At 35.2% G+C, this 27,474-nt stretch overlaps 1 protein-coding gene across 1 annotated transcript; it reads left to right on the top strand.

Moving 5' to 3' along the window:
* On the top strand, positions 1 to 27,474 carry LOC127559749 (Fc receptor-like protein 5). Its single transcript, XM_051993738.1, has 12 exons — positions 1 to 104; positions 7,727 to 7,747; positions 8,864 to 9,106; positions 9,574 to 9,840; positions 10,079 to 10,363; positions 15,196 to 15,474; positions 15,846 to 15,962; positions 22,117 to 22,144; positions 22,937 to 23,019; positions 24,285 to 24,350; positions 25,259 to 25,290; positions 25,368 to 27,474. Exons 1-12 carry the CDS (start codon positions 74 to 76, stop codon positions 25,407 to 25,409), a joined length of 1,494 nt encoding a protein of 497 aa, XP_051849698.1. The 5' UTR covers positions 1 to 73; the 3' UTR covers positions 25,410 to 27,474.

A 27,474-nucleotide genomic window follows, 5' to 3' on the forward strand; every position in this document is an offset into this window, starting at 1 on the left:
ATTCTGATCTTTGAATTGACATTTTCTACTGCTTAGAGGATCCCCTGTCCCAGTATCTCTGGACCTACCCCTCATGCTGCTGTGGGTACTGCTATTGATTCTTGGTGAGTACAGTAACTCAGAGGGGAACCTGGAGTGAGATCAGAGAGAATCCTGGTTTTCAGAGAACAAATTTTCTTTAGAATAAAAGATCCTATTCTGGGGAAACTGGGATTAAGAGAAAATCTATCTTTACAAGGAGATGGGAAAGTCAGTCTCTTCCTCAAGGCTACAGGAACAAGGCCAAGTTGGAGAGAGGGAGGACAAAGCAAATCTTGCATATTAGAAAAACAATAAAAAGATGAACAACCTTGATACTGCAGGAAAAATCATTAAATTATGTCTTGAATATATCTGTTTTTAATTTCATAAATCAGAAAATCATCTAGAAATGGAATTTTTAATGGGTGGATGTCAGTTTCTCTGCAAAGGGACCGATTCAATTCAAAAAACCTTTTTCCAAAGTAGAGACTAAAAGGAACCAATTCAATTAAAAAAAAAAAAAAACAACTTTTTCCAAAGCAAGATGATGGGGCTGTAAAAGGAAAAATGAAATAGAAATTATCTTCAATTTACCCAATTAAATAAATTCAAATATATTCAGAACAATAGAAAATTTCAAAACAATGAGTCTGTTGACAGCTGAGCTAAGGAAAGACTTTCTGTAGAAGGTAAAACTTGAGCTGTGTCTTAACAAAAGGGAAAGGACCCATTACAGATAGAGAGGGCCATTTGTGCCAAGGCACTAAGGCAGGAGATATATAAATGGTGCAAATTCTCCACAAATAGTATCTATTTCTGTCTGCATTTCTGTCCTAATTTGATTGAAATGGAAAGTATACCAAAACTAGCAATAGGATATAAAATTAGGAAGGCAAATTGATGAGAGACTTAAATAAAAGGAGAATTTTTTTCTATTTATCCTAGAAGGAATAATGAATGGTTAAGAATTTTCAAGTTGAAGAATGATATGGTCTCATTTGAGTTTGAAGAAAATTAATTTGGTTCTATGAAATAGATGGATTGGGAAAGAGAAAGATTAAAAGAAGAGAAAACAATTAGGAATTTATGGCTTGAAGGAGAGTAGTCATCCAATCATTGAACAGGTGCTATTTACTATGTGCCAAGCACTAAAGATACAAAGAAGGTCAAAGGAAAATTCTTTCTTTCAAGGAGCTCACAGTCTCATGGGAGAGATAACATTTAAGCAAGAGAGGCAAGAGACACAAGGCACCAGTAGTAAGTGGGATGCAGAATAGGCTTCCTGTAGAAGGAAGGATTTTAGTCGGGACTTGAAGAAGACTAGGAAAATCAGGAGGTGGTGAGGAAGAGGGAGAGAACTCCAAGGATGGGGGACAGTGAGTGAAAGTGCCAAGAGGTGGGAAAGAGACTCTCTTGTGCAAGAACAGAAAAGAGGTCAGTGGCACAAGATCACAGGGCTGGGAAGAAGGAAAATCTGAGAGAGCAAGACATAAAGGACTGTGAATGAATGAAGATTTTATTTTGGATCCTGGAGGGGATCAGGAGCCATGGGAGTTCAACGAGTAAAGATATGATATGACCAGATTTGTGCTTTAGGAAAATTGTTTTGGCAGCTGACCAGAGGATGGATTGGAGTGGGGAGAAGATTGTGGCTTGGAGCCCAATGAGCAGATTATTGTAATAATCCAGGTGACAGGTATTAAGGACCTGCACCACAGGGGTGGCAGTGTTGGGAGCAAGAGAAAGAGCTATAAATAAGAGATATTAAGAAGGTAAAATCAACTGATGTTGGCAACAGATTAGATATAAGTAGTGAGAGAAGAGAATGACTCCTAGATTGTAAGCCTAGGTGACTGGGAGGATGGGAAGTATCCTCAACAGTAATAGAAAAGTTAGAAAGAGGAAAAGGATTGGGTGGAAAGATAATGAACTCAGTTTTGAACATGTTGAATTTGAGGTGTATCTGGGACAATCATTTTAAGGTATTTAATAGGCAGGTGGATATGCAAGACATGACATCAAGACAGATCTTAGGACTGGATAAAGCAAAAAATGGAGAGAGAGAAGAAAAGAGAGGCAAGGATAAAATTCTGTTGGACACTCATGGGTAATAAGTACAACCTAAATGAAGGAGACTGAGGAGTAGTCTAATAGATTGGAGTGGTCAAACAGTAGAAAGAAAACCAGGAGAGGATAATGTCACAAACATCAAGACAGAAAGGAATGTTAAGGACAAAGAGGGTGACTGACCATGTAAATGATTATAGAGAGGTCAAGAGGATTGAGAAAAGGCCATTAAATTTAACAGTTAAGAGATCATTACTGACTTTGAAGAGAACAAGTTCATTGAAAGATAAAATTTGAAGCAAGACTGTAGTTAAGAAGGAAGAAAAAAGAAAGTAAATGCACCAAAGGAAGGGATCTCTTTCAAGGAATTTAATTATGAAAAGGAGGAGAGATATGGGACAAGATCTAGTTGAGATGGATGTATCAGTTGAAAGTTTTTTGGGGAGGGAGGAGAGATAAGCAAGTTTGAAAGCAATCAAGAAGCAACCAATAGACAGGGAGAGGTCAAAGATTAGTGACAGTCAAGTGACCACTCCAATCAAGTCAAGATGACAGAGGAGACAAGCTGGTAGAGAAGATGGGAATGAATAGGATCACCCATAGAAGTAGAGCTGTTTGCTTTGGCAAATAGAAGAGCCACCTTGTTATGTGAAACACATGAAGGAGGAAACTGTGGCAGAAAACATCTAAGTAATTTGACATGAAGAAAAAAGAAGAGGAAATTCTCAAGGAAAACCTCAACTTGCAAATATGAAGAAAAGTTCTCAACTGAGAAGGGAGGAGGAAGGGTAACAGAGGTTTGAAGACAGATAAAAAAATTTGAAAAGGCTTTTATGGTGAATCAAACAGTGGAAAAATTAGGGAGTTGACCATTACCAAATAGTTTTGTTATTGTGTCTTTATAGTACCATTTGAGATCTGGAAGTAGTATTCCTCCATCATGCTTACTTCCATTCATTATTTTCCTTGAGAGAGTAGATCTTTGGTCCTCTAATGAATTGTATTATTATTTTGTCTATAGAGTATTCCTTTGGTAGTTTAATTTGGATAGCAATAAATTTGTACATTTGTATAGGTAGTATTTATGATATTGCACTGCCTACCCAGGAGCACTAAATATGTCTCTAGTTAATTTATCTGTTTTTTATTTCTTTAAAAAACATTTTGTCATTATATAAATATAGATCTCGAATGTGCCTTGGCAGATTAACTACCAGATAGTTGGGTTTTTTAAATTAAAATTCTTAACTAAAATATCAAAAAAAAATTTCCATGTATATAGCAGAAAACAAAAAGATTATTCTATATGAAATAATGAATCTCCTTTTCATAATGCTTGTTTTAAAAAAAAATAATAAATTTCACATCATTTTAAAAATTACCTTATCTGTGCTTCCTTCTGAATTTCCTTTTCTCTACTTTGAATTTGAAAAATATTTCAGTGACCTTTTTGTTTTTGTTCATTATTATATATGATCCCATCTGACCACTGATATTCTCACTTAAAATCTGAAATAAAGAAAAAAACTTATAACAAATAAACATAATCAAGCAAAATGAATCCACATAGTGGACACATCCAGAAATGTATTTCTCTCTTTGCACATATCAGGAAGGATGTAGCATATTTCATCATTTTCTTTAGAGATATGGTTGGTCACTTCATTGATCAAAGTTCTTATGTCTTTCAAAGTTTTTTCTTCACAATGTTTCTATATTTGTATAAATTGTACCCTGCTTTTGCTCACTCCACTTTGTTTTAGTTCATGTTGTTATTGTTGTTGCACACTAACAAATACATGTATACATAAACATATACACACATATGCACATGCATAAACACTTCCACTCTTCTTACCCTTTATATATCATTTTCATCCCAGCTATATCCCACTCTATTCATTCCAGGCACTTTGACCTTCCTGCTCTTCTTCAAACAAGAAACTCCATCTCCCAACAATAGGTATTCTCCCTTGCCATCTCCCATGTGTGACCTGCTCTTCCTCCTCACCTGTGCCTCCCAAGCTTCCTTCCTTTTCTGGCTTACAAACTGGTTACCTAAAGTCCTTTCTTCCACCAGAAGTCTGCCCTAATCTTTCTTAATTCAAATGGTTCCTCTGTTGTTTATTTCCCACAAATTTTGTCTTTATGTGGCTTTTATTTCTTATCGATTTTGTCTGTCATTACAAAATTATGTGCCTGTTGTCTTTTCCATTAGATTGTGAGCTCCTTGTGGTCAAGAACCATCCTTTTCCTTTTATTTGCAGTCCCAGCATTCAGCACAATGCCTAACATATAACAAGCATTCCATAAAATTTTTATGACTGGTTGAAACATATTTTACAGGTAAAATATGTAAAAAATACTATATGTATTCCCTCAGAATTCACTCATCATCATAAAAGGCTTTTAATTAGAGGCCATGGAAGTGATTTTATTATCTTTGAAGGATCCTAAAAAAAGAATGAAAAGGCAAAGGAAGAAAAATACACTGGGAAGGGGGAAAGGAGAAAAATTTCACATAAATATAGTTTGAAAATAGATATTTATTTAACAAAGAGGATGGGGGAAAGAAACATTTGAACCTCATTTTCAGCTATCCTGGTCAAAGGAGGGAAGAATTTTCCTATACACAGAGATTTGGGTATAGTAATACATTTTATGCAACAGAGAAGCATGAGAGAAAAGGCTTATAGGAAAAGGAAAAATAAGAGACAGGGTAAACTGAGGGAGTAATTAGTCAGAAGCAAAACAAATTCTTAAAGATGGAGCAGAAAATAAAGAGAAAAAAATATGAGGATAGAATGGAGGGAAATCCATAATTAACAATCACAACTGCAAATGTGAATGGTATGAAATCATCCATAAAACAGAAGAGGATAGTAGAATGGGAAATCAAACAGTATGTTATTTACAAGAAATACATTTGAAGCAGAAAGATGTATAAAGAGTTAAAATAAACGGTTATAGTAGACTGCTATATTTTATCTGAAGTAAAAAAGGCAGGAGCAGCAAACCTGACCCCAGTTGTATTAACAATAAATATGGAATTAATTGAAAAGAAATAAATTGGAAAATCTTATTTTGCTTAAAGTTATCACACAATGACTTAATACCAATACCAGTGCATCACAAAGCATAGTATCTATTTCTTAAAGAAAAAGTTAAATAAGTTACAGAGGAAAATAAAAACAGAAAAATAAAGAAAAATAGTGAGATCTTAATTTGCTCCTTTCAGATTTAGATAAGTCTAACTCCTGAAATACATAATTTTTTATTATAACTTTTTTATTTACAAGAGATATGCATGGGTAATTTTTCAGCATTAACAATTGCAAAACCTTTTGTTCCAACTTTTCCCCTCCTTCCCCCCATCCCTTCCCGCAGATGGCAGGTTGACCAATACATATTAAATATGTTAAAGTGTAAGTTATATACAATATATGTGTACATGTCCAAATAGTTATGTTGCTGTATAAAAAAAAAATTGGACTTAGAAATAATGTGTGAATTAGCCTGTGAAGGTTTAACTTAGAATAGAAAACTTCTCATGTGCAATAAAATACAAAGACTAAAGTACTGAAAATATGAAAAAATGTATTTTCCTTACAGAAGAGGCTCAATTTTCTTTGAAGGTTGAAATGACAAGTGAGCCCAAAAGAATGGGTCTTTATCAGACTATAAAACATCCCAAAAATGTTTTGGGGATTTAAAAAAATTCTACTGAGCCTGAAGTTTTGTTCCCATAGACATAATGGTCAACTCTGAAACAAATAATGATAGACTGAAAAGCAAAATTGCTCTGGAATTACAGAAATTCCCAAATGTAAATGGAATATTGAAACATGTTACATGTCATATAAGTTTAAGAAATTTATCCAAGAAAAAAATAAAAATGCTTCAAAGGCCTAAGAACTTGCTTAATTTAAATTCGGTTAAAAACCTAGACTTTTAAAAATACACTATTAATCAAAGTCTGTCTAATCCAATGTGGACTAATTTCATGATGAAGAACTAAAGAATCTATGTCAAAATTTTGTGAATTCAATGACAAATCACATAAAATAAGTGACTATGGAAAAAAGACAAAATATTGCGCATTTAAATTTCAAAGACATAACGAATCATAAAGGTTCATTATATAGCTCCACAAATTGAATTATTTTAATTTAAACCAAATAATTTGGGAATACCTATGGTGGTTACTGAGTTCCCTTTCAACTCAAATTTCTATGGTTTTATGATCTATGATTCTACAATTTCTTTCAAAGTAGGAGTTAGAAAGTAACTCAAATATAAAAATCATAAGGAATCTCAAGAAACATTCTATTTCATCCTTTTTATTTTAAACATAAGAATATTGAGGACCACAGAGGTTAAAATGACAGAAAATCAGGACTAGACCCCAGGTTTCTTTGCCCTCAAGAGTTCTTTTCACTCCACACCATTCCCTTTAGATTAGGAATCCTTCATGTATGGGGAAAAATCATTTATCTGCTTCTCTTCTATATACTGTACTGTTCGATTCCATAATTTATCAGACTAAATAGTTCAAACTTCTAAGGGGATCATTATATTGTAAGCTCCTTGAAGAGAATGATGGGCTTTTACCTCTTTTCATATTCCCAACCCTGAGCACAGTGACTAACACATAGTAGGTGCTTTAAAAATTTCTATTGAATTCATAATAGTTGGAATTTTGAATTCCAAATATCTGTTTAGTGTTTAATGATGAATAAATCAATCAGCAAAAAGTGATTAAAGACTTACCATGTGCCAATCACTGATCTAGGTTGCACATTACAAATACAAAGAACGAAACAATTTCTACTCTCAAGAACCTTATACACTGTCAGTGAAATCAAAGTACACAGACCTACATGGAGATAGAATAAATATAAGTTTTTAAAAATCAAAATAATTTAGGAGGCAGAGTATTTAAAGTGAATCCTGGGGAAGAGAGGGATTTTTATGGTGGATATGGAAAGGACACACATTGTGAGTATGGGAGACAGCACAAAGGAGGGAGTTCAGAGATGAGGTATCATGGGGAAAGAAGAGACACGACAGTTACCAGGTGCACAAAGCTCATGAAACAGCATGACATAGAGTGAGGCTGGACAGAGAGGCTGAGGCCAAGCTATGAAGGGATTTTTAGATGGATGCTCATAATGGAAAATGCTATCCACATCCAGAGGAGAAAATGGATGAAGTCAGAATGCAGATCAAAGTATCCTGTTTTCATCTTCTTTATTTTTTTTCATAATTTCTTCTCTTAATCTGATTCTTCTTTTACATCATGACCAATATGAAAATGTGTTACATGATTATACATATATAACCTATATCAAATTCCTTACTGCCTCAAGGAGGAGGGAGGTAAGGAAGGGAAGGAGAGAATTTGAAATTCAAATTACTTTTAAATAAATGTTAGTCTTTCAATTAATTGGGAAAAATAAAATATTAATTTTAAAAGTCATGATCTAGGAGGTTTCTTTTAGACCCAGTGTGTAGGGAAGAGATTAAAGAAAGTTGATAATATAACTGAGGGATCTGAAGAATTTTTGAGAAGTTAGAAATGCTGAAAACTTTGAGAATCTCCACTCCATTTAACTTCTGGCTCTTTTCTCTTTCCCAGGTTTGCTCAGCAGACAAGCTGGTGAGTCGCCTTTTTCTTTGTTTCTCAGGGTCTCTGGATAATGCCATCTCCTTCAGGACCACAGGATGCACTCAGAGGCTTCTATGAGCTACCTTGCCTGCTCTGTATTTCTTGATTGAGGTTTGCAGTTCCTCAGTTCTCTCTTCTGGGCCTCAGGCTCAGGCTACTTCCAGTTCCTCCAAGGTTTCTGCTCAGGATTCTTCTCCCAGACATGAACATTGACATAATTATCTGTTGTGCTGAGGATTTGGGGGTTGACCCTGGGGCATCCTCTTGCAAACAGGACCATACCTTGAATCATAAACTGTTACATTTTAGAGCAGGAAAAGACCTTGCAGATGATCTAAGTTAATATGTTTACAGAAAAGGAAACTGAGGTTTAATTAGGTGAAATCATGTTTATAGGACACAGTTTCAAACTAGAATTCAAATTTAGATCTTCTAACTATGGTGCAGTGGGAAAAGTACTAGATTTAGAATCAAGAGACTTTCAAATCTAGGTTCTGAAACTATCTACAATGTGACCTTAGACAAATCACTTCATCTCCAAACCAAATTTTCTCATCTGTAATCACAAAATCACAAAAACCTCTTTAATGTGTGTAGGATAAAATGTGATAACATGTACAAATAGCATTGAACACATGCAAGAGGGGAAAAAAACTACATCTTGAGTGTCTACTTCAATTGGAAGTCTACTTCAAGGAGACTTCAGAACCAACTCAGTCTCCTGGGGACCTAACCTGCCATTAAAACAATATTAGCCCTAATCTCCTGGATTCATTTGGGCACATTTGATTACCTTCCCTCCAAACCAATCTTTAGTTGATATCTAATCTCTCCTCTCAATTTGGACTGAATCAGAAGGAAGTTTAACATTTTAGGAGGCCAAGACACTTTTCTCTGATTTTTACTAAATTTCTAGTTGGCAAGTGGACTGTGCATGAGCTGGAGGCTGGAACAGAGCATCTCAACCTGGAACTCCAAGCTTTAGGTTCCATCCCGGGGTGGGGCCAGTATGGGGTCAGGACTTCTCTGCTTTTCTCCTACCTTTCCCATTTTCAAGAATTGTGCACAGGCATCTTCATCTCATGCCCTTCTTTTTCTCTCATCCAGCTATTGCAAAGAAATCTGTGGTGGAACCCAGGCCTTCATGGACACCTCTTTTGGAAGGGGAGCTAGTGACTTTAACTTGCCATGGAGTTGGCCCTCTTAAACAAGAAAAGGCATGGTGGTACAAAAACCAACAATTGCAAGAAATTCTATCTAAAAACATTCAGACTAACCAGCCTGGAGAGTACAGATGCCAGACCCAGGACTCAGCCCTCAGTGACCCTGTAAACCTGGTATTTTCTTCTGGTGAGGACAGAGGGTCTCACTAACCCTCAAGACAGAGTTTCTAAGTGCAGTATCCCACTGGGAGGGAGGGACAAGAGGAAAGGCACTGGGGGCTCTAGAATGCTACATGATACCCTTGGGATAGCAGCAGAACTGGGGATGCCTTGACTCCCCTTCAGTCATTCAGAAAGCAGTTGGATACCCTGAGATTCCCTGCAGCTAGGGACCAACTCTGACCACTGAGGGTAAAGGATGGGACTCCCTTCACACAGTAGATGTGTTGGGATTTATCTGAGAAGACACCTCTAGGAAAACTCCTTGTTCCAGGGAGGGAGAGTTAGTGAATCATCTGGGTAAAGTGGGAAGCACAAGGGGAACGTGGATTCCCCACTATACACCAGATAATCTCCAGATTAGGAGCAGTTGGAAGGAAGACAGGGCAGAAAGGTGGGAGTTGACTCTCCAATGTCTCCTGGGTTCTCTTACAGAAACGCTGATCCTGCAGACCCCATATTCTGTGTTTGAAGGAGACACGCTGGTCATGAGATGCTGGGGAAAGAACACGGGGACAGTCAATTACATTGCATACTATAAAGATGAAAGAAAATTGCCTGATTTTTTAAAAAAATTTAATGTCTTCTTCTCCCTCTCACGAGTTGACTTAAATGACAGTAGCAAATATCATTGCACAAGAATTGTTTCTCAATGGTCTACTTGGACAGAAATTTCAAAACCTGTAACTATCCAAGTCCAAGGTAAGAACTTCAGTCCTGAGATAGGGGAGAAGAAGGAAGGAGAAGGACTTTTCAGGGCCAGGCTCTTTATGTGGCGGGTTGGGTAGACTCATAACTGGAAGATGAGCTCATGGCTGGAGCATAGAAGGGAAATGAGATGGAGTCATTTGTGTTTTCCTTCATATGTTCAGCTGAGAATATAAGACAATACCCCAGGCGCTCTGACCCTCACTGTCCTGGCTTTGCCTCCTCTCTCTAGAATTGTTTTCACCCCCTGAGCTGAAAACCACAACCTCTGAACCCATAGAAGGGACCCCAGTGAATCTGAGCTGTGAGACTCAGCTCTCTCCACAGAGGTTAGACACCAAACTGCACTTCTCCTTCATCAGAGATGGCACGGTCATCACTTCAGGTGGGAAGAATTCCCATGTGCTCCAGATCCCAGCCATCCAGACAAAAGACTCAGGGTCATACCGGTGTGAGGCAAAAGCAGTGACTCAGAATATTTTGAAACAGAGCAACTACGTGAAGATCAGTGTGAAAAGTGAGTATCAGTGATGCAGGCTGGGATAGAGAAATGGAGGAAGGGGCCCTGGCATCATTTTAAATCTTGGGTTACTTTGTAATATGCTTTTCTTCTTCCCTTGGAAATGGGAGTAGTGCTGGAGACAACCAGCTAGATTTCCTGTGGGTCTTCTCTTACATTAAGACATCAATAGAGTTATAAATAAATAATTTGCTGGGGACAAGCAAAAGAGCAAATTTGCTATAAACAAGCAGTGTGAATCCCATCCTGAGCAAGAACTCTCAAATCAATTTTTAACATTATTTTTAAAAATTTTGAATTTCAAATTCTCTCCTCCTTCATATCTCTTATCACCCATTGAGAAGGCAAGAATAAGATATCATTCATGATCATATAAAATTATGCAAAACATTTCCATATGAGCCATGTTGCAGGGAAGAAGAAAGCAAGGAAAAATACAAGTGGAAAAAAAAAGTATACTTCAAAATACATCAGAGTTGACCAGTTCTTTCTTTGGAGGTACATGGCATTTTTTCATCATAAATTCTTTGCAATTGTGTAAATCCTTGATTGCTGCACTTTGTACAATGTTTCCTGAATCCATCCCTCTTCTCATTTCTTATAACACAACAGCATTCCAACATAACCATAAAATATGACTTGTTTAGTCATTCTTCAAGTGATGAGTATCCCCTGAATTTCCAATTATTTCTTATCACAAAAATAACTACTTTTATACACATATTTATGATATTCATATATACACATACATATATAATGTAATGTATAGTATTTCTATATATACATATGTATAAACACATACACATATGTATGGTTATCATTGCATGTATATGTGTGTGTGTGTGTGTGTGTGTGTGTATGTCCTTTGCCTTTTTCCTTTATATGTTTGAAATACAATCCTGGTAATCATATTGCTGAGTAAAAGCTATGCACAGTTTCATAGCCTTTTGGACATAATTCCAAATTATTCTCCAGAATGCTTAGACCAGTTCACAACTCCACCAATAGAACATTAGTGTCCCCTCTAACATGTAATTTTCCTTTTCTGTCATGTTAGTTAATCTAACAGCTGTTAGGTAGTACTTTTAATTTGTGTTTCCCTAATTCGTAATGATTTAGATCATTTTTGTGTGACTATTGAGGTTTTTTTTTTTTTTTTTTTACTTTTCCTCTGAAAACTGCCTATGCCAATCTTTTGATCATTTATCAAAGAGGAATTTTTCTTATTATCTATAAATCTGGCACAATCCTCCTCAAGTCAATTTTTAAGATTTTCAGTGCAACAATATTATTTTAAAAATGAGATAAGTTCATTAGAGGATGAGGGAAAGAGAAATTCATTAATACAGTGACCTCTATGCTGCTTAAGAAATATTGTCAGGTTCCAAGATAACCACGTTAATTTTGATGACTTGAAGCCCACCCCAGTTTTACCAGCCAAGTTAGAGCTGTGGTTATCAAGACTAAAATGACAAGAGAGTCCCAGAATTGCAGGATTAGTTAATATTTTTATAACCCTATGTCATTGTATCTTTATATCTTAGTGGCTAGATTGGCATGGAGAACTCTGATATAAAATTATAAAAAAATATTATCAACTAATCCTACAATTCTAGCCACTTCCAAAAAAGTATTTGTTGAGTATTTGCTTCATGCCCAATACTATTCTCAGTGCTTTAGAACTAGGCCAAAAGAGTAAAATACAAAGAAGCTTCAGGCATGGCTTCTGAATGCAAGGGCTAGCAATGTATTAGGAGATATAAGACATTCCCAGCAAACAATCACAGAACAGATTAATGGTGAACAGTGTTCATCATCTCACTCTAGAAGAGGAAGTGATAGAAGAGAGATAATTGTAGGCTAGAGGAATAAAAGAAAGTTTTCTTCTGGGACTTTAAGGCAAATGTGTTTGTAATACTTGAATGATTCCACTTTAGGGTAGAGCTGACACTTCACAATAGCCTCTCTATCCTATATGATAAAAATGTCTTTCCAGTGAGGCATTACTGAAATGTTTCAATTCCCCTCTAGATCCTTCCTTAGAATGGCCCAAAACCAAAGTTGTGGTCCAGAAGATTATGGATGGATAATCAACACTATCTTAAACTGGGAAAAGATGACTCCTCCTCACCAATATATTCAAGATAATCCCCCATATTTATTTATAATATACAAGTGACCCATTTCTTCCTTCTTTATTATATGTTTTCCTAAGTTCTCATTGTACAGACACATAAGTCCAAAATAGGGGACAGCCAATAAAAATGCCTGGAGTTAGGAGATGGAGTGTCTTGTTTGAGAAACAAGAGGATAGAATCATAGAATACATATTGGGGTATAAGTCATAAGAAGACTAGAAAGGTGGGGGAGAAGGGAATAGGGAAATATAGGTTATGAAAGGCTTTGAATGCTAGAGGATTTTCTATTTGAACCTGTATATGGTTGAGAACAAATAAAGTTTGTTGAATGGGGGTGAGGTGGGGCAAATAAAAGAGGAAAAGGCGTTAGACCCAAGCTTTAGGATGTCCCTTTGACAGCTGATTGGAGGATGGTCTAAAGTGGGGAGAGACTGTGGCTGGGAGACCAACCAGTAGGCTCTTGCAGTAATCCAGACGTGACAGAGCCTGCAAGAGAATGGTGATAATGTCAGAAGAGAGAAGGGAATGTATATGACAGATGTTAAGAAAGTAAAATTAGCAGACATTGGCAAAAAAAAAAAAAAATCAATATGGAAGGTGAGAAAGAGTGAGAAGTTGAATATGACATCTACATTTTAAACCTGGGTGACTGGGAGAGAGATAGAACCTCATAGGTAAATTTGGAAGGGGAGAATATTGGTGGGGGGAGATAATGAGTTCAGGTTGGGACATGTGAAATCGAAGATTTATGTAAGACACTGAGTTTGAAATGTACAATAAGCAATTAGAAATTCAAGACAAAAGATTAGCAACAGAGTTAGGGCTAGATTAGTAGATATGAAAATCATCAGAATAAAAATGATAATTAAATTCATGGGAGTGATCTTATCACCAATTGACAAATTATGTTAATTTTCCATAAGAAATGTTGAAAGGTTTTTTGCCTTCTCAATATTTAGAGAAGGAATAGGAAGGAGGGAGAGAATTCTAAACTGAGAATAAAATTTTAAAAAAGAAAGAAATTATGAAACGGTTGAATTCAGAGGAACCTGGGAGTGCTTGAATGAAATGATCCATAGTGAAATAAGCAGAGACAACAGGAAAAAATTACATAATGGTTGCAGAATCATAAAGGAAAATAACTGTCAACAATCTAGGATCTTGGATTAATTCAATAACCAATCAAAATACTAATCTACTTCTTAGTAGAGAGGTGATAGCTAAAGATGCAAAATGAGACATGCATTTTCAGGCACAAAGTGCTAGATGTGTTTTGAGTGATTATACTCATTTGTTATAATGGAATTTTTTATTTTGGTAAGGAGAGAGGATAGAGAAGGGAGAAGACTAAGGTTTAGTGATACTAATACCAAAATTTGTTATAAAAGAAAGAACACCCCCTCCTCACTGTAGCTGCAGACAATCCCCAGTATCATTTAAAGTCAAGTTCAAATGCTTCTGTCTGCAAAAGATTTCTCCTCATTCCTCCATTTTTGAATTGAATTCCCCCCAAAATTTATTTCCATATATTCTGTGTTTTATTTTTATGCACACATTGTTTTGGTCAAGACAAGTTGAATTCCTTGAAGGCAAAAAACATTTTATTTTAGTCTTTGTATCTTCAAGATATAGCTCAATGCCTGCCACATAGTAGGTTCTTAAGAAATGCTTCTTGAATTAATAATTGAATAAATTACTTATTCATATCCTCTGGTCACTTACCTATTGGGTAATGGTCCTAATATTATTTTCATCAATTCTCTATATAACATGAAAATGAGATATTTATGAGAGATATTGCTGCAAAAATGTTTCCCAATTAACTACTTCTTTCTAATTCTGACTGCCTTGAGGGAAGAAAAGGAAATAACCATTTAGTATGTACTTTTAATGATATTTATTATCATATATTATCATATGTGCATATTGTTTATGTATTATATATTGCATTATAATATATTATTATTTATTATATCACCTAAATACTTTTACAAATATTTTCATAAATGTTTTTGTACATTTTATCTCCATTGATTCCATAGCAAACTTGTGATGTACATGCTATTATTATCTTCATCTTATAATTAAAGAAACTTTGTGTTCATATGAAAACTTTTCAATGTTGTGTGATTGAAATTATCTATTCTATTTTCTGTGATTACTTTCATCCCTTGTTTATTTGAGAATTTGACTAAATATTTAAGAATTCTCCCTCTAGTCATAGTTGTAAAAGATGACTCCTTTCAGTTCCTTGAATATCTTGTTTGTAATTTTATGTTTAAGGTATGTATCCATTTGGAGCTTATTGTGACATATTGTGTAAATGTCAGTCTAAACATAATTTCTGCCACATTGTTTAATAGTGTTTTGAAAATCATAAGATAAGTGGTTTTTCCCCATAAAAAGATATTTATTGAGTTTATTGAAGATGAGACTTACATGTTTAATTAATTCTGGTCTTATTAACCTAATCTTAGAGATTATAATTATAGAGAAGAATTCTGCTGGGGGGAAAAAACCTCCAAAATCTAGAATGTATTTGGGGGGAAGCCTCATTATTATAGAATATATGTATTATGGAGCCTGAAAAGACCACTGAGACATCTTTCTGTTTCACACATTTTAGGTAAAGAATTCATGAGTTCCTTGCAAGAGGAGAAACTTTCTGATAAATTTTATTTTCTCTTTCAGTTCCAGTGTCTCAGCCCTTCTTCAACCTCAGTGCATTCAGGGCACAGGCCAGTGTGGGGGATGTGGTAGAGTTTCACTGTAAAGCCCTCAGAGGTTCTTTTCCAATACAGTATCAATTTTATCATGAGAACACAATCCTTGAGAACAAGATAGCTCCTTCTGGAGGTGCAGCTTCCTTCAACCTCACCATGACAGTTGGACATTCTGGGAATTACTTCTGTAAAGCCAACAACAGTTTCAGTTATCAACTCAGTGAAAATCTGACGCTCTCCATCTCAGGTAGGTAAGATGCTCTGGGCTTGATGCTGTCCTCCATAATGGAAAAACTTTGACGATGGTGAATTATAGGGCAATATTTTCTGAAACTGGCTTAGCCAAATTTTAAACTGTCTTGAGTCATGAAGGAGTGGGATGGGGGAAGTCAGAGCTTAACAACTGCTTAACACCCTTCTTCCATATTATTGTGTATTTGGCAAAGCATAATTGACGGGTAAATACAGCTGAGATCATCCAACCTGTTGGATACCTACAACCTGTTCCTAAGAGAAAGACCCACAAAATCCTATTTTTCACCCATGTTCCCTTATCTGGAGATACTTTGGGCCCCAGATATATCTCCCAAAGTTTCATTCATAGTTGTTTCCTCACAGATCCTATAAGAAGTCAGCCAAACACCGCCATCATGGGAATTACTGTTGCCCTGATCATCATCTTGATCCTCACTATTGTTGTTCTTGTGGTTTACTTCAAACTTCTGAGAAAGTCAGGTTTGTAGTTTACTAGTTACCCTTTTTTAAGCTTATACATTCATGAAACTAGTTTGATATATTAGATTTGTGCTTATGTTCTCCTCACTTAGATTCTACTATAGTTCTAATAGCTAGTGATCAGAGATGCCAGGTTGAGAACTTAACTGAACTCGATTCAACATTCATCCATTAAATATTAACCATATGGCAGGCTCATTTTGGGAAAGGGGGGGTGGCAAGAACAAAACCAAAACAACCCATGACCTCAAGAAGCCTACAATCAAATACAGAGAAAGTCATGCACACAGTTGCCAAATAAGGAAGTGTAAAACAAATACAAAAGAGTGATCCACATAAATGTTAGCATAAATATGAAGAAAAAAATATGATTTCTTTCTTATGGGAGTGAAAAGAGGCAGGCTTCATTGAACAAGTAATACTGGCATTAGGCATTGAAGAGAGAGATAGACATTATGAGGCTGTAGGTGAGATCCACATAGGGATAATGGCATGGGGACTAGAAAGAGGTCCACTTTAGCTGGCAAATAGATGATGCATACAAAAGGAAAGCTAATTTGGAATCATGATATGAACTCCCTTTCCAATGCATTCAGGTAGGACTCAGAATTGATCATTTACTTTCTTAAACAGTCAGAAGAGAATTTAGAAATCATTTCAGAATTGAGAAAATAAAGTCTATGCAAGTAAAATGGTTCTACCATAAAGGCTTTTGTTCTTGTTTTTACATCTTTTTATATAAAATTTAATTATGTAATTATATATATTTGATATAATCATTATATTATTTTTATATATAGTTGTAACTATATATGCTTCAATTATCATTTAATTCCAATAATTTCCAGACAAAACAGACTTACATGAGGTCAAACAGCTGTTGTTGTTTGTCTTTCATTCAAGTACCATGACATCAGGGAGATGATCTATTATTTTTATATATAGTTATAACTATATATGCTTCAATTATCAATTAATTCCAATGATTTCCAGACAAAACAGACTTACATGAGGTCAAACAGCTGTTGTTGTTTGTCTTTCATTCAAGTACCATGACATCAGGGAGATGATCCATGACATACAACTGAATTGAATTTAAGTGAGGGAGGGCTGTGCAAGGTTACCTGTTTCACTTTCTGCTCCAGAGCCATCTGGGTCCAATGGCCAGTTAAAGATCAAGATGATTGGAGATGGCCCTGAATGAAATGGGTGGTGACCTTGGCCTTTTTAAGCTAAGGTCTTCAACAGGTCTCAGTTAGCCTGAAGCCCACACCTATTCAGTGAATAAGGTTAGATAGCAATTGAGGCAAAGAATCTCTCCTTTCATATAGTCCAAAAAAATATAAATAAATAAATAGCTATTAGGACTCCAGGCCCAGTAATCTATCCCAACATCTCTCAAAAAACCACTCAATTCAGGTTGTTATTATCTTTAGTTGGATTACTGTTATAGCATTTTCATTGATCTTGTTGCTTCAAGTTTCAAGATGCTTTCTGCTTCAAGGAATGCTTTTTCCACTCAGATGCTAACAGGAATTTCCACCACAGTTACCCCTTTACTCAGTAAATATTAGTGTCTCTTTATTACCTCCAGAACCAAACCAAATAATCAAATTCGGTATTTAAAGCACTTCACAGCTTAGACCCTTCCTACTTTCCCAGTGTTTTAGCATTCAGCTTATTGACTTACTTACTGTTTCTTTCTTTCTTTTTTTAGTATGCTATTTTTTATAATGTTGAAAGAACTTTATATAGTTTGACAAAAAATTAAAATCATACAAATGAATCCTAAATTTCAACAATCATAGAATGCCTCAACTGTCATAAATCTTAGATTTTATTTGATCCAATGACTCATTTTACAGAAGAGGAAAGTGAGACTCTAAAATAATAAAGCAACTCTAATTATAATGCTTGTCAGTGGTAAACTCAAGGCTAGAACCCCAACCTCTTGACATCAAATCCTGCAATTTTTACACTAAGCTAGCATGTGAGTTCTATATTGTTCTTATGTGTTGGGATCTTTCCATCACAAGAGACAATTCTAATTAAACAAGTTATGTGAGAGAGAGAGAGAGAGAGAGAGAGTGAGAAAGAGAGAGAGAGATCTTTTTATTAGCACCAAACACTCCATCTGTCACTGTCATCTCTATGCATTTGTACTGGCTGACCCACTCATGCCTGTTCCCTCTGTACTTTTACCTGGCTTCCTTCTAGTCTCAATTCACATTTTCTTTTCTTCAGGAAGTATTATCAAGTGCCCTTAACTGCTTTTCCCCTGAGATTTCCTTCCATCTGTTCAGTATAGATTGTGAATGTACCTAGTTATTTACAGAGTGTCTCCCCCATTAGAATGGGAGATCCTTGAAGACAAGCACGATCAGTACTTAAGATGCTAAGTGCCTGGCACACAGTGAGTGTTAAAGAATTGTTTGTTGATTGACTAATTGATTGACTGATAAAATCCTCTTTGTCTTCACCAGAGGAAGACAAGTTCTAGATTGATGTTCTCTCTTTCACAAAGTTCAAAAAATCCCCAGACTAAGTAACTCCTTGAAAAAGTGTGAATTCTTTGTTTTATTGTCCCCACTGCCATCCTAATTAATTGATCTAAGGATTTCATGCCAGTTCAGAAATCTCACCTTCCTGATGGGTCTTAGAGATCTGTAGAGAGAAGAAAAGGAAATCTGGGCATTTCAACAAAGATAAAGAAGCCAAGACACTTAAAAGGAATGATTTATTTGAAGGAGGAAAAAGGAAGAACTTCTGCAACCAGTTAACCCATTCATCCAACCATGGGTATGTCTTCCTCAATTTAACAATGAAGACTTTCAACTTGGCAGAGGAGTTTCATGGTTCATTAAATAAATTACATCAATGCCAAAATAAAAATCTCCATCCCCAGGACAAGAATAAATCTTGGAGGATATTTTGGCATTCCCATTTCACTTGTTTTGCCTCATAACTCAGTTTTTTATCCATGAAGTTTTCCATCAATGAGAGTAAAGACCTTGACTTCTTAGGTTACACTTCAAGCACTTATTAAGCACTTACCATATGCCAGACATTATATTAGGTACTAAGAATACATAAGTAAAAATGAAACACCCTTTCCCTCAATAGCTTTTATCATACTAGAGAAGATAAAATGTCTATAAATAAAATTTTAATGCAATGTAAAGTAGGGGAAGATGAGAGAAAAGGAGTATTATAATAATAACAGTTAACATTTATATAGTTCTTACTTTGTGCCAGGCACTGTACTAAGCACTTTACCATTATGTCATTTGATCCTTTGGTAAGTACTATTTTTAACCTCATTTTATAAATGAGGAAATTGAAGCAGAGATAAGTATCCTGCCCATGAGTCATTTAACTAGTGTTTGAAGTTGGATTTGAACTCAGGACTTTCTGACTCCAAGCATGGAAAATATACATTTTATGATTAATCAAGCAGTTTCTATACATCTATAATTTCAGTTTTGTGACTTGATGTTGCTGAATGAGCTATTTCCTTATATAGATTGTTTTTTTTTTTTCATTTTTATTGATAATTTTTGTTAATGAGACATCCCTCTGAACAAAAAGAAAGAGGAGAAGGAGGAGGAAAAGAGAGAGAGGGAGGAGTCTTTTTAGCAAAACTATCCAATTTTTCAACAGAAATTGACATTAGGTGCAGCATTCCTTTTTTCTCCCTATTTCTCCCTATTTCTCAAATCAAGTTGAATGAAGTTGAGGATGGTACATTTTCTAATTCCTTATCAAGTTTGATAATTAAATTATAATTAAATGGAGTTCAGACTTTGATTTTTTGTTTGTTTGTTTGTTGTTGTTGCTACCCTATCTCTTAACACAGTTCATTTTATAAGGACCTAAAACATTTTTTCCCCGCTCCTGTATACTTTATATTATTTTTTGAATGTGCAATATAGGACACTTCTAAAGCATAGTTACAGTGATGATTTCTCATAACGACTAGCCTCCCTTGCCCTTAACCCAGTCTAGTATTTGACAAGTTAGTGCCTTGTGAATCACCTCTCCTGTTTGCCCTCAGGAAAATCACATAAACAGTGACTAATTCAACTGAATAGAAGCTTTATGAGAACATAAAACTTAAAGCTGAAAAGAAGTTAGAAATTCAAACTCTTATTTTTGACATAGAACAAAATTGATGTACTAAGAGATGGAACGATTTTCCTAATGTCACACAAGTAGAGGATGGGAAAGTTGGAATTCAAACTCAAGGCCTTTGATTGGGAAACTAGTATTTTGCCATTGTGCTATATAATGACATAAGCTATTGTTTAATATTGAAATTCCACCAAAGAATGAGGTACAATCCTTTATTCTAGTTTCAGATGATTGAGGGTTAATCTCCATATGAAATTATACCCAATGATAAGATTATTAGTTCAGTTTTCTTTCAGAGATGTCATAGATTTGGAGTTGGGAGAGACATAAGAAGCTCATTTTATAGATGGGAAAACTAAGGCCCAAAAATGTTAAGTAACTAACTTGCCCATTTTCACATTAGGAAGTAAATGAGAGAAGAAAGATCCAGTGATCATTCCATTGTACTATGTGGCCTTTCAAAGGCCTTTCTTGGCAGAGGATTAAACCATGACTTTGGTGGTAAAGGGGCTGAATGCAAATTCTAATATCAAATCTGCTTTGTATTAAAATCTATCCAAGGAAGACATTTTGATGATGTCTAATTCTTTGCTTATATTCTCAGCTCAGTGGAACACATATAAGCAGAGAGAAAATGCAGTTGGGGTATGGATTTTTTAAACTATTTTTTCCCAATTATATGTCAAAACAATTTTTAACATTTATTTTTATGAGATCTTGAGTTCCAAATTTTTCTCGCTCCCTCCCTAAACTCCCCTTTCTCCCTTCCCCACTTCCTAAAATGGAAGGCAATTTCATATAGGAGTGTCAATTTAAAAAAATCTATATGAAATGAATGCATTCTAAAAAGAACTTTATAATTCACTGAATTTAGAAAACTACTTTTTAGAATTCTATCTTCTAACACTTCTTTATGGGGAAGAACAAAACTATTCTGAGCCTAAAATTTTTTGCTCTTTTCTTTAAAATTCCCACTTGTCAGCTTGTTAATCCAGTTCAGGTAAATCAGATTACTGTGTGTGGTTTTTTTTCCCCAAATAGCTTTAAAGTTTGTGAAGCCCTTTACAAATATTATGTCATTCAGTCTTGCAAGGTATTGCTATTATTATTCCCTCCCTTTTACAGATGAAGAAACTGAGGCAGAGAGAATTTAAGTAATTTACCCATTTGCCTGAAGCCAGTTTTGAATAAAAATATTTTAGACTCTCTCTAAGGCCCCATTTAGTTCTCTGCCCCTCGAAGAATCCATTCTCCAGGAAAGAAAACTTTTCATTATCTTCAAAGTCTTCTAGTGAGTTAGCAGGTAGCTAACTTTCATAGAATTATAAAAACTCAGATTTGGGAGCAATTTCAGATATCATGTAGTCTAATCCATATCCCAATAAGGATAGTATTGTTGTGAAGTAGAAATCAGATTACAAAACTTTGCAAATTTTAAAGTGATAGAGAAATGTCTGCTTTTATCATATCTGACAAATGATTATCTGCCCTTGAAATTCTCCTAGGTTAGGCAATAAAAAGCATTTGTGAATGCAAGGCCTGTGCTGAGCTCTAGGGGCACAAAGAGGCAAAAAACACTCTGTCCAAAAGGAGTTCATAGTGTATAAGAAAAAACAATCCATAAAAATCAGCTGAAAAGTGAATGCCGTGTGTGTGTGTGTGTGTGTGTGTGTGTGTGTGTGTGTGTGTGTGTGTGTGTATGAGAGAGAGAGAGAGAGAGAGAGAGAGAGAGAGAGAGAGTTAGAAAAAGACAGAATAGGTAAGAGAAAGAGAAAAAACAATGAAAAAGAAGAAGAAAGACAAAATATTGAGGAAGAAAGATAAGAAGGGAGGAGAGAAGGAAGGAAGGAAGGAAGGAAGGAAGGAAGGAAGGAAGGAAGGAAGGAAGGAAGGAAGGAAGGAAGGAAGGAAGGAAGGAAGGAAGGAAGGAAGGAAAAAAGAAGGAAGGAAGGAAAGAAAAGAGAGGGAAGGAGAGAAGAGAAGACCTACTTCTCTTCTGATACCCTGTTCTTGTGCTTTTTAGGAAGAAGCTCTGCCCCCAGCCCATACAGGTAAAGCCTCTGCTTCTTCTACCCTCTTCATGTTTTCTGCCCTCCCATCTCCCATCACATTATCCCACTCACCCATGCAGAAGCTCAAAAATGGATTACTACCTTTTGTCCTTGGAGATGGGGCTGTTTTCAGACCTTTTGGAATGTGCAGATGATTTCATAGGACAGTGTCCCTCATCACTATTCTTAAAACTTGCCCTTTACTACCCAGTTTTTTGATCTGCTTTTGTCTAATATTAATATGTTTATTTATCACACAGGCTTGATATCACACAATGCTTTTCATTTCCCTGTATTTGACCCTTAGGTTATGAGATTCTAACCCATGGGCTGTGTTTTTTCTAATTGATTTTATACAAAGGCTAACCCAACAAATAAAGGTGATAAATTAAACTCTTATGAGAGTTATTATGATAATGAAAAGGATAAACATTTCAGCCATTCAGAGTGGGTCTTTCATCATTAAGGCATTCTTATCTATGGATGGAGCCTGTTACTAAATCATTCCAATTTAAGACTATGCCTCCTTTGATTGTTCCATCACATTGTTTCTCTTTATTTTTATTTTTTTCATTGTTTCTTTCTTAAAAGAACCCACATAAGTTGCCTGTGTAATTGATAATACTTACGCTCATAAAGAATGCATCTGATAGAATATCCAGATCTCTCCATGATATTTTTGTCTTCTGATTTCCCTAAAATTCAATACCATTTCCATTCTTTTTGCTTCCAGGACTCTGCCCATAACTTATTTATGTTCCAAGGTATAGCTTGTGTATCTATTTCCCACAGGGTCTCTTCCATCTCGAACCTTCAAGAACCTGTCTATTCAAATTCACCTTCCCAAAAGGAACTGGTGCCAATATATGGTAATGGTAAGGACCTCATCTTTGGGCAAAGGTTGAAGAACTGGGCTTTGTGAGTAGAGTGAAGCAAAAGAAAGGGAACATAAGGTAAACAGAGCTAAATTCTTGTAGGTGCTCAATGCTTTGCTCAAGCTCAGTTACCCAAAATCAATGAGTGGCCTACCTAGAATTATGAATGAATGAAAGAATAAAAAATCACTTATTAATTATTTAATATAAGAAAAATACTATGTCAAGTGCTGAGGATAGAAATCAAAAATTAAGATCATCCAATAAATTCTCTTAAGAAACTCACATTCTGATGGTGGTAGACAACATATAAAGGTTTTAATTGCAAGTCAGATGGAAAGGCCCCATGGTAAAGTGGCAAAGCAGATATAAATGAATTTTTTTCTATTTCCAGTAACTTAAAAGGGATGGGCCATTTGATAGTGTTGATCATTTTGTTCATAAACAATTGCAGAAAGATCTGCCAGACCATTTATTCCCTAGGATTGCTTCCTGGAATAATGATTGTGGGGACTAGATTGGAAGTAGGAAGTATAGTCTGGGAATGCTGTCCTATATTTCCCAGAATTCTTGGCTTTACCTGACCATCAATGGCAGTTGGTCAGCAACTAATGCTGGTATCTGGAGAAAAAAAATGATCCTACATATTATTCGATTCAAATCATGCACTATGATTATTCTCATCAATGTTAGCTATGGAGCCCAAATTAGAAACAGTCAGTGGTTCTGTGAGACAGTGCTTTTCTCAAGGCTCTTGATTCAAGTATCTTGATCTTTTTGGATTTGCCTGTCTCATCATCAAGTAAGGAAGATTCTGAGAAAGATGGTTAAGAAAAGCTAGTAATCCAAGCTCTTGACCAGAGCCTCTTGATCAATTTTGTCTTTTCTTACAGTGAATCCTATAAGTAAGGACATTGTCTATTCTGAGCTCTGGAGTACCCTGTTGGGAAAAGTAAATAAAAATGAGTCAATGGGAAGTGATTGTGATTCTAAATTATGTTTTGTTGGATCTTAGAGTATTGCTCTATAACAATGACTATCAGTTTCTAAAAATGGAAAATGCTTTATTGCAATTAGTAAACTCAACAATACTAGAGGTATTCCAACAAAGGTTTGATGACTATCTGTAGAATGGTTGAAGAAAGGGTTCCTGCATTGCAAAGGGTCTGGATTAGATGATCTCTGAAATCTTCTAAAAATCTATGGTGTTAGTTCCTTGGTCAATATCTTCTGGAAATTTTTGTCTTTTTTGTCTTCTCTTTTAGTAAATCCTGTAGCTGAAAATGTGGTTTATTCTGAGTTAATCACTTCCAAAGAACATGGAAAAGAAGGTAAGATCACTCAGTTATTTAATTACTTTTATCTAGTTTATCTAGTGACTCCTAAGAAGTGACGAGATTAGCAAACAAGAAAGTACAGGGAGAAAAAGGATTAAGACTAAGGTTTTGTATCTCAATTAGTTTAATTCAATTCACCAAAATTTAATTTAGCAAGTACATTTTCAGTGCTTTAGTATATTGTTCCCAGAGGAAAGAAAAAAATTAGATAAGATTTTGTCCCTACATACATGGTGCTTTTAATCTAATAAATTAATAAGATACAAATACAAATAACTATAATATAAAAATAAGATAAATGCATTAAAGAGACATATTGTTAATACTTGGAAAAATCAAAAGCTTGGTAATATTGTTATTTAAATCCAGAGGATTTAGTTTCAAATCTTAACTGTTTACTTACCACCTGTGTCACTATGAGCAAGTCTTTGTCCATCTCTGTGTTTCATCTATAAAAATACCACATCTGGAGTTCTATTCACTGTGTTGCCTGTAGATGATAAGTCTATCCTGTTTCTTTTAAATCTCTGACCTATGATATATAGGATCAATGATTAGTGAACAGACAATTGCAAAAGCAAATTCTTTGAATTTAATTCTTTTTATGTGAGGATTAGCATCTAGTCTGACAATCACTTTTGATGATATAGTGATAAGAGAAATGAACCCAAGTTTATTAAGCACCTACCATGTGCTTAGGCACTATACTGAACACTTTATAAATGTTATGTCATCTTATCCTTCACAAGCTATAAAGTAGGTGCTGTATAATTCTCATTTTTAAAGTTGAGGAAACTGAGGTAGACAGAGGTTATTTGACTGCTGTTGGATTATACACCTAATAAGAGATTGAGACTGAATTTGAACAGACTCACAAGTCAAAGCTTCCCTTCTTTCCACAGTAAACAACACAAAGAAGCTTCCAGAGATTAAGGTGAGTTGGGTTTTCTGGCTATTCCTTGCCCCTTTTCTTTCTCTCCCATATCCTCACCCTAGTATTTTCCCTTCCAGGACTCCCCAGTTATCTATGCTGAAGTGAAGCAGCTGAAGTGAAGTGAAGTGAAAACCTACAGATTCAGAGAAGACCAACGCTGCAGACAGATGTCTAGATGTTGCTGAAAATAATGAAAATGCAAATCTCTTCTGACCCCTCAGCAACAATTTGATTCACACTCAAATTGTTTTTCCATTTCTATTTTTAATTCTTTCCCTAAGTTCAAAACTGCACTCTGAGCAGACACACATTTGAAGCCATCTAATTGATTCATTGATATTTTCATTATGAAAGGAAATGGAATCAGCTACATGGAGAGTGTATACTTTCTGGCCTAGCTCATCCATCCAGGAAAATAAATTACAAAACAAAAGATTGCTTAGTAAATGCAAAGATAAAGCAGAGAATTTGGATTTGTTTAATAATTATATTTATCAAGGTTTGATAATTTAGTAAAATATGCTTCCAGTCAAGGATTATTGCTATTTAAAAAAAAAAAAATTCAGGATCCCACACCGGAGGGCAGAGAACCTAGAATTAACTAGAAACATTTTAACAAATTCTGATTATCTTTTCCTTCTTTTTCAATATTCTTACAGGCTATATCTCAGTTTCTTCATCTCTAAAATGAACTAGACAGAATGAATGATCATTAAAATCATTCCAGTCTTAAACATTATGTGTAGCTATTGACAATGTTCATATACTGAGAGACATCTTGGTGCAAGGGAGAAAACACTAATTTTTTTCCTCCCAGAAATTCTCAGTTCTAGTCCTGACACTTTTTAATCTACTCTCTAGAGAGAAGTATGCTTGTAAATATTTAACAATTGGACAAGTATACTTGATTATACAAGATTTTTCATCACTTTCTTAAGTCTAGATCATCATTGAAATAGTATAACAAGCCTTTTCCCGGCCATTTTTAAGGTATAAATTATGCTCATGCTAAAAATTTAATAATCAGCTCTTTAGAACTGCCTCAAACAGGCTTAAGCACTTATAAGAAAAAAATCATCTCATCTCTCAGGCTTCATTTTCTCATCTTTAAATATGGATTGACCAAAGTTTCTATGGTCCAGGGATCCTATTGAAGAGTTCTATCTGTTCTTGTCATTACATAATTCCCCTTTTTCCTCAGTACACTTTCATAATGTGCTAAAATTACCACCTTCAGTGTTTGTCTTATATTAATTACATTTTAGAGTCAGTGGATTCTGGTGGCACCTTGCTTTCTTAGTAAGATGCCTACAAATTACCCTCCAGGACTGTTCACTTTGGAGAATGTTCATTTCAACTGGACCATTCCTTTCTTGACCATTGTTCATGAGGGTGGGAAAAAGAAGAGTCAGTGATGATCTACCTCATAGGTATTAGTCTAATCTAATAGAAAAGCTGGTTTATAATGAACAGAAATAGGATAATCAGAAGGAGGACTTGGGGGAGGGACCTGAGTTTGATTTTAGCCAAGTTGAATTTGAGGCAAAGTAAGAACAGAGTTGGAGACATATAGGAAAAAGATGGAAATGTGACCATTTTTAATGTCTATTCTGGAATAAAGTTGACTTTGGGGCTTCTAAGTACCCTCAATCTCCTGCACATACCTTGATTTTTCTACCTCTATATCCCTATAGGCTAGCATAGGGTCAAATACACAAAGTCTTTAATAAAGATCTATTCAGTTTAATTGAAATCGCAGCCATAAATAATATTTTTTTGCACCTGAAATAAACCTCACAAAATATAAGTCTGATTCATAAAACCTACCCAAGGCTACCATACTATTTGTATGAAAAATGGTCTCAAATAAACTTTGAAAGATAAATTATGCCAGGGTAGGGGCAGAGCAAATGTTGGATGCTTGAGAACAGAATAATAAACAACAAGGCCATGAATAGGAAAAAGAAAATAATTTTTTTGTGCAGCATGATAAATATGGAAATATTTATAGAAGAATTGCACATGTTTAACCTATATTGGATTATTTGTTGTCTGGGGGGAGGATAGGGAGAAGGGAAGAAAAAAAAATTTAGAGTACAAGGTTTTGCAAGGGTGAATGATGAAAACTATCTTTGCACATATTTTGAAAATAAAAAGCTATTATTTTTTAAAAGAAAAGGAAAA

Source organism: Antechinus flavipes, chromosome 4 (genome assembly GCF_016432865.1).
Source record: "Antechinus flavipes isolate AdamAnt ecotype Samford, QLD, Australia chromosome 4, AdamAnt_v2, whole genome shotgun sequence".
In the NCBI taxonomy this organism is placed as follows: domain Eukaryota; kingdom Metazoa; phylum Chordata; class Mammalia; order Dasyuromorphia; family Dasyuridae; genus Antechinus; species Antechinus flavipes.

Excerpts from the sequence above, each read along its gene's own strand:
- LOC127559749 (XM_051993738.1), top strand. The coding sequence starts at position 74 with ATGCTGCTGTGGGTACTGCTATTGATTCTTG. Across the intron at positions 15,963-22,116 it reads CAAACTTCTGAGAAAGTCAG|GAAGAAGCTCTGCCCCCAGC; the intron begins GTTTGTAGTTTA and ends TGTGCTTTTTAG. Across the intron at positions 25,291-25,367 it reads AGAAGCTTCCAGAGATTAAG|GACTCCCCAGTTATCTATGC; the intron begins GTGAGTTGGGTT and ends TTTCCCTTCCAG.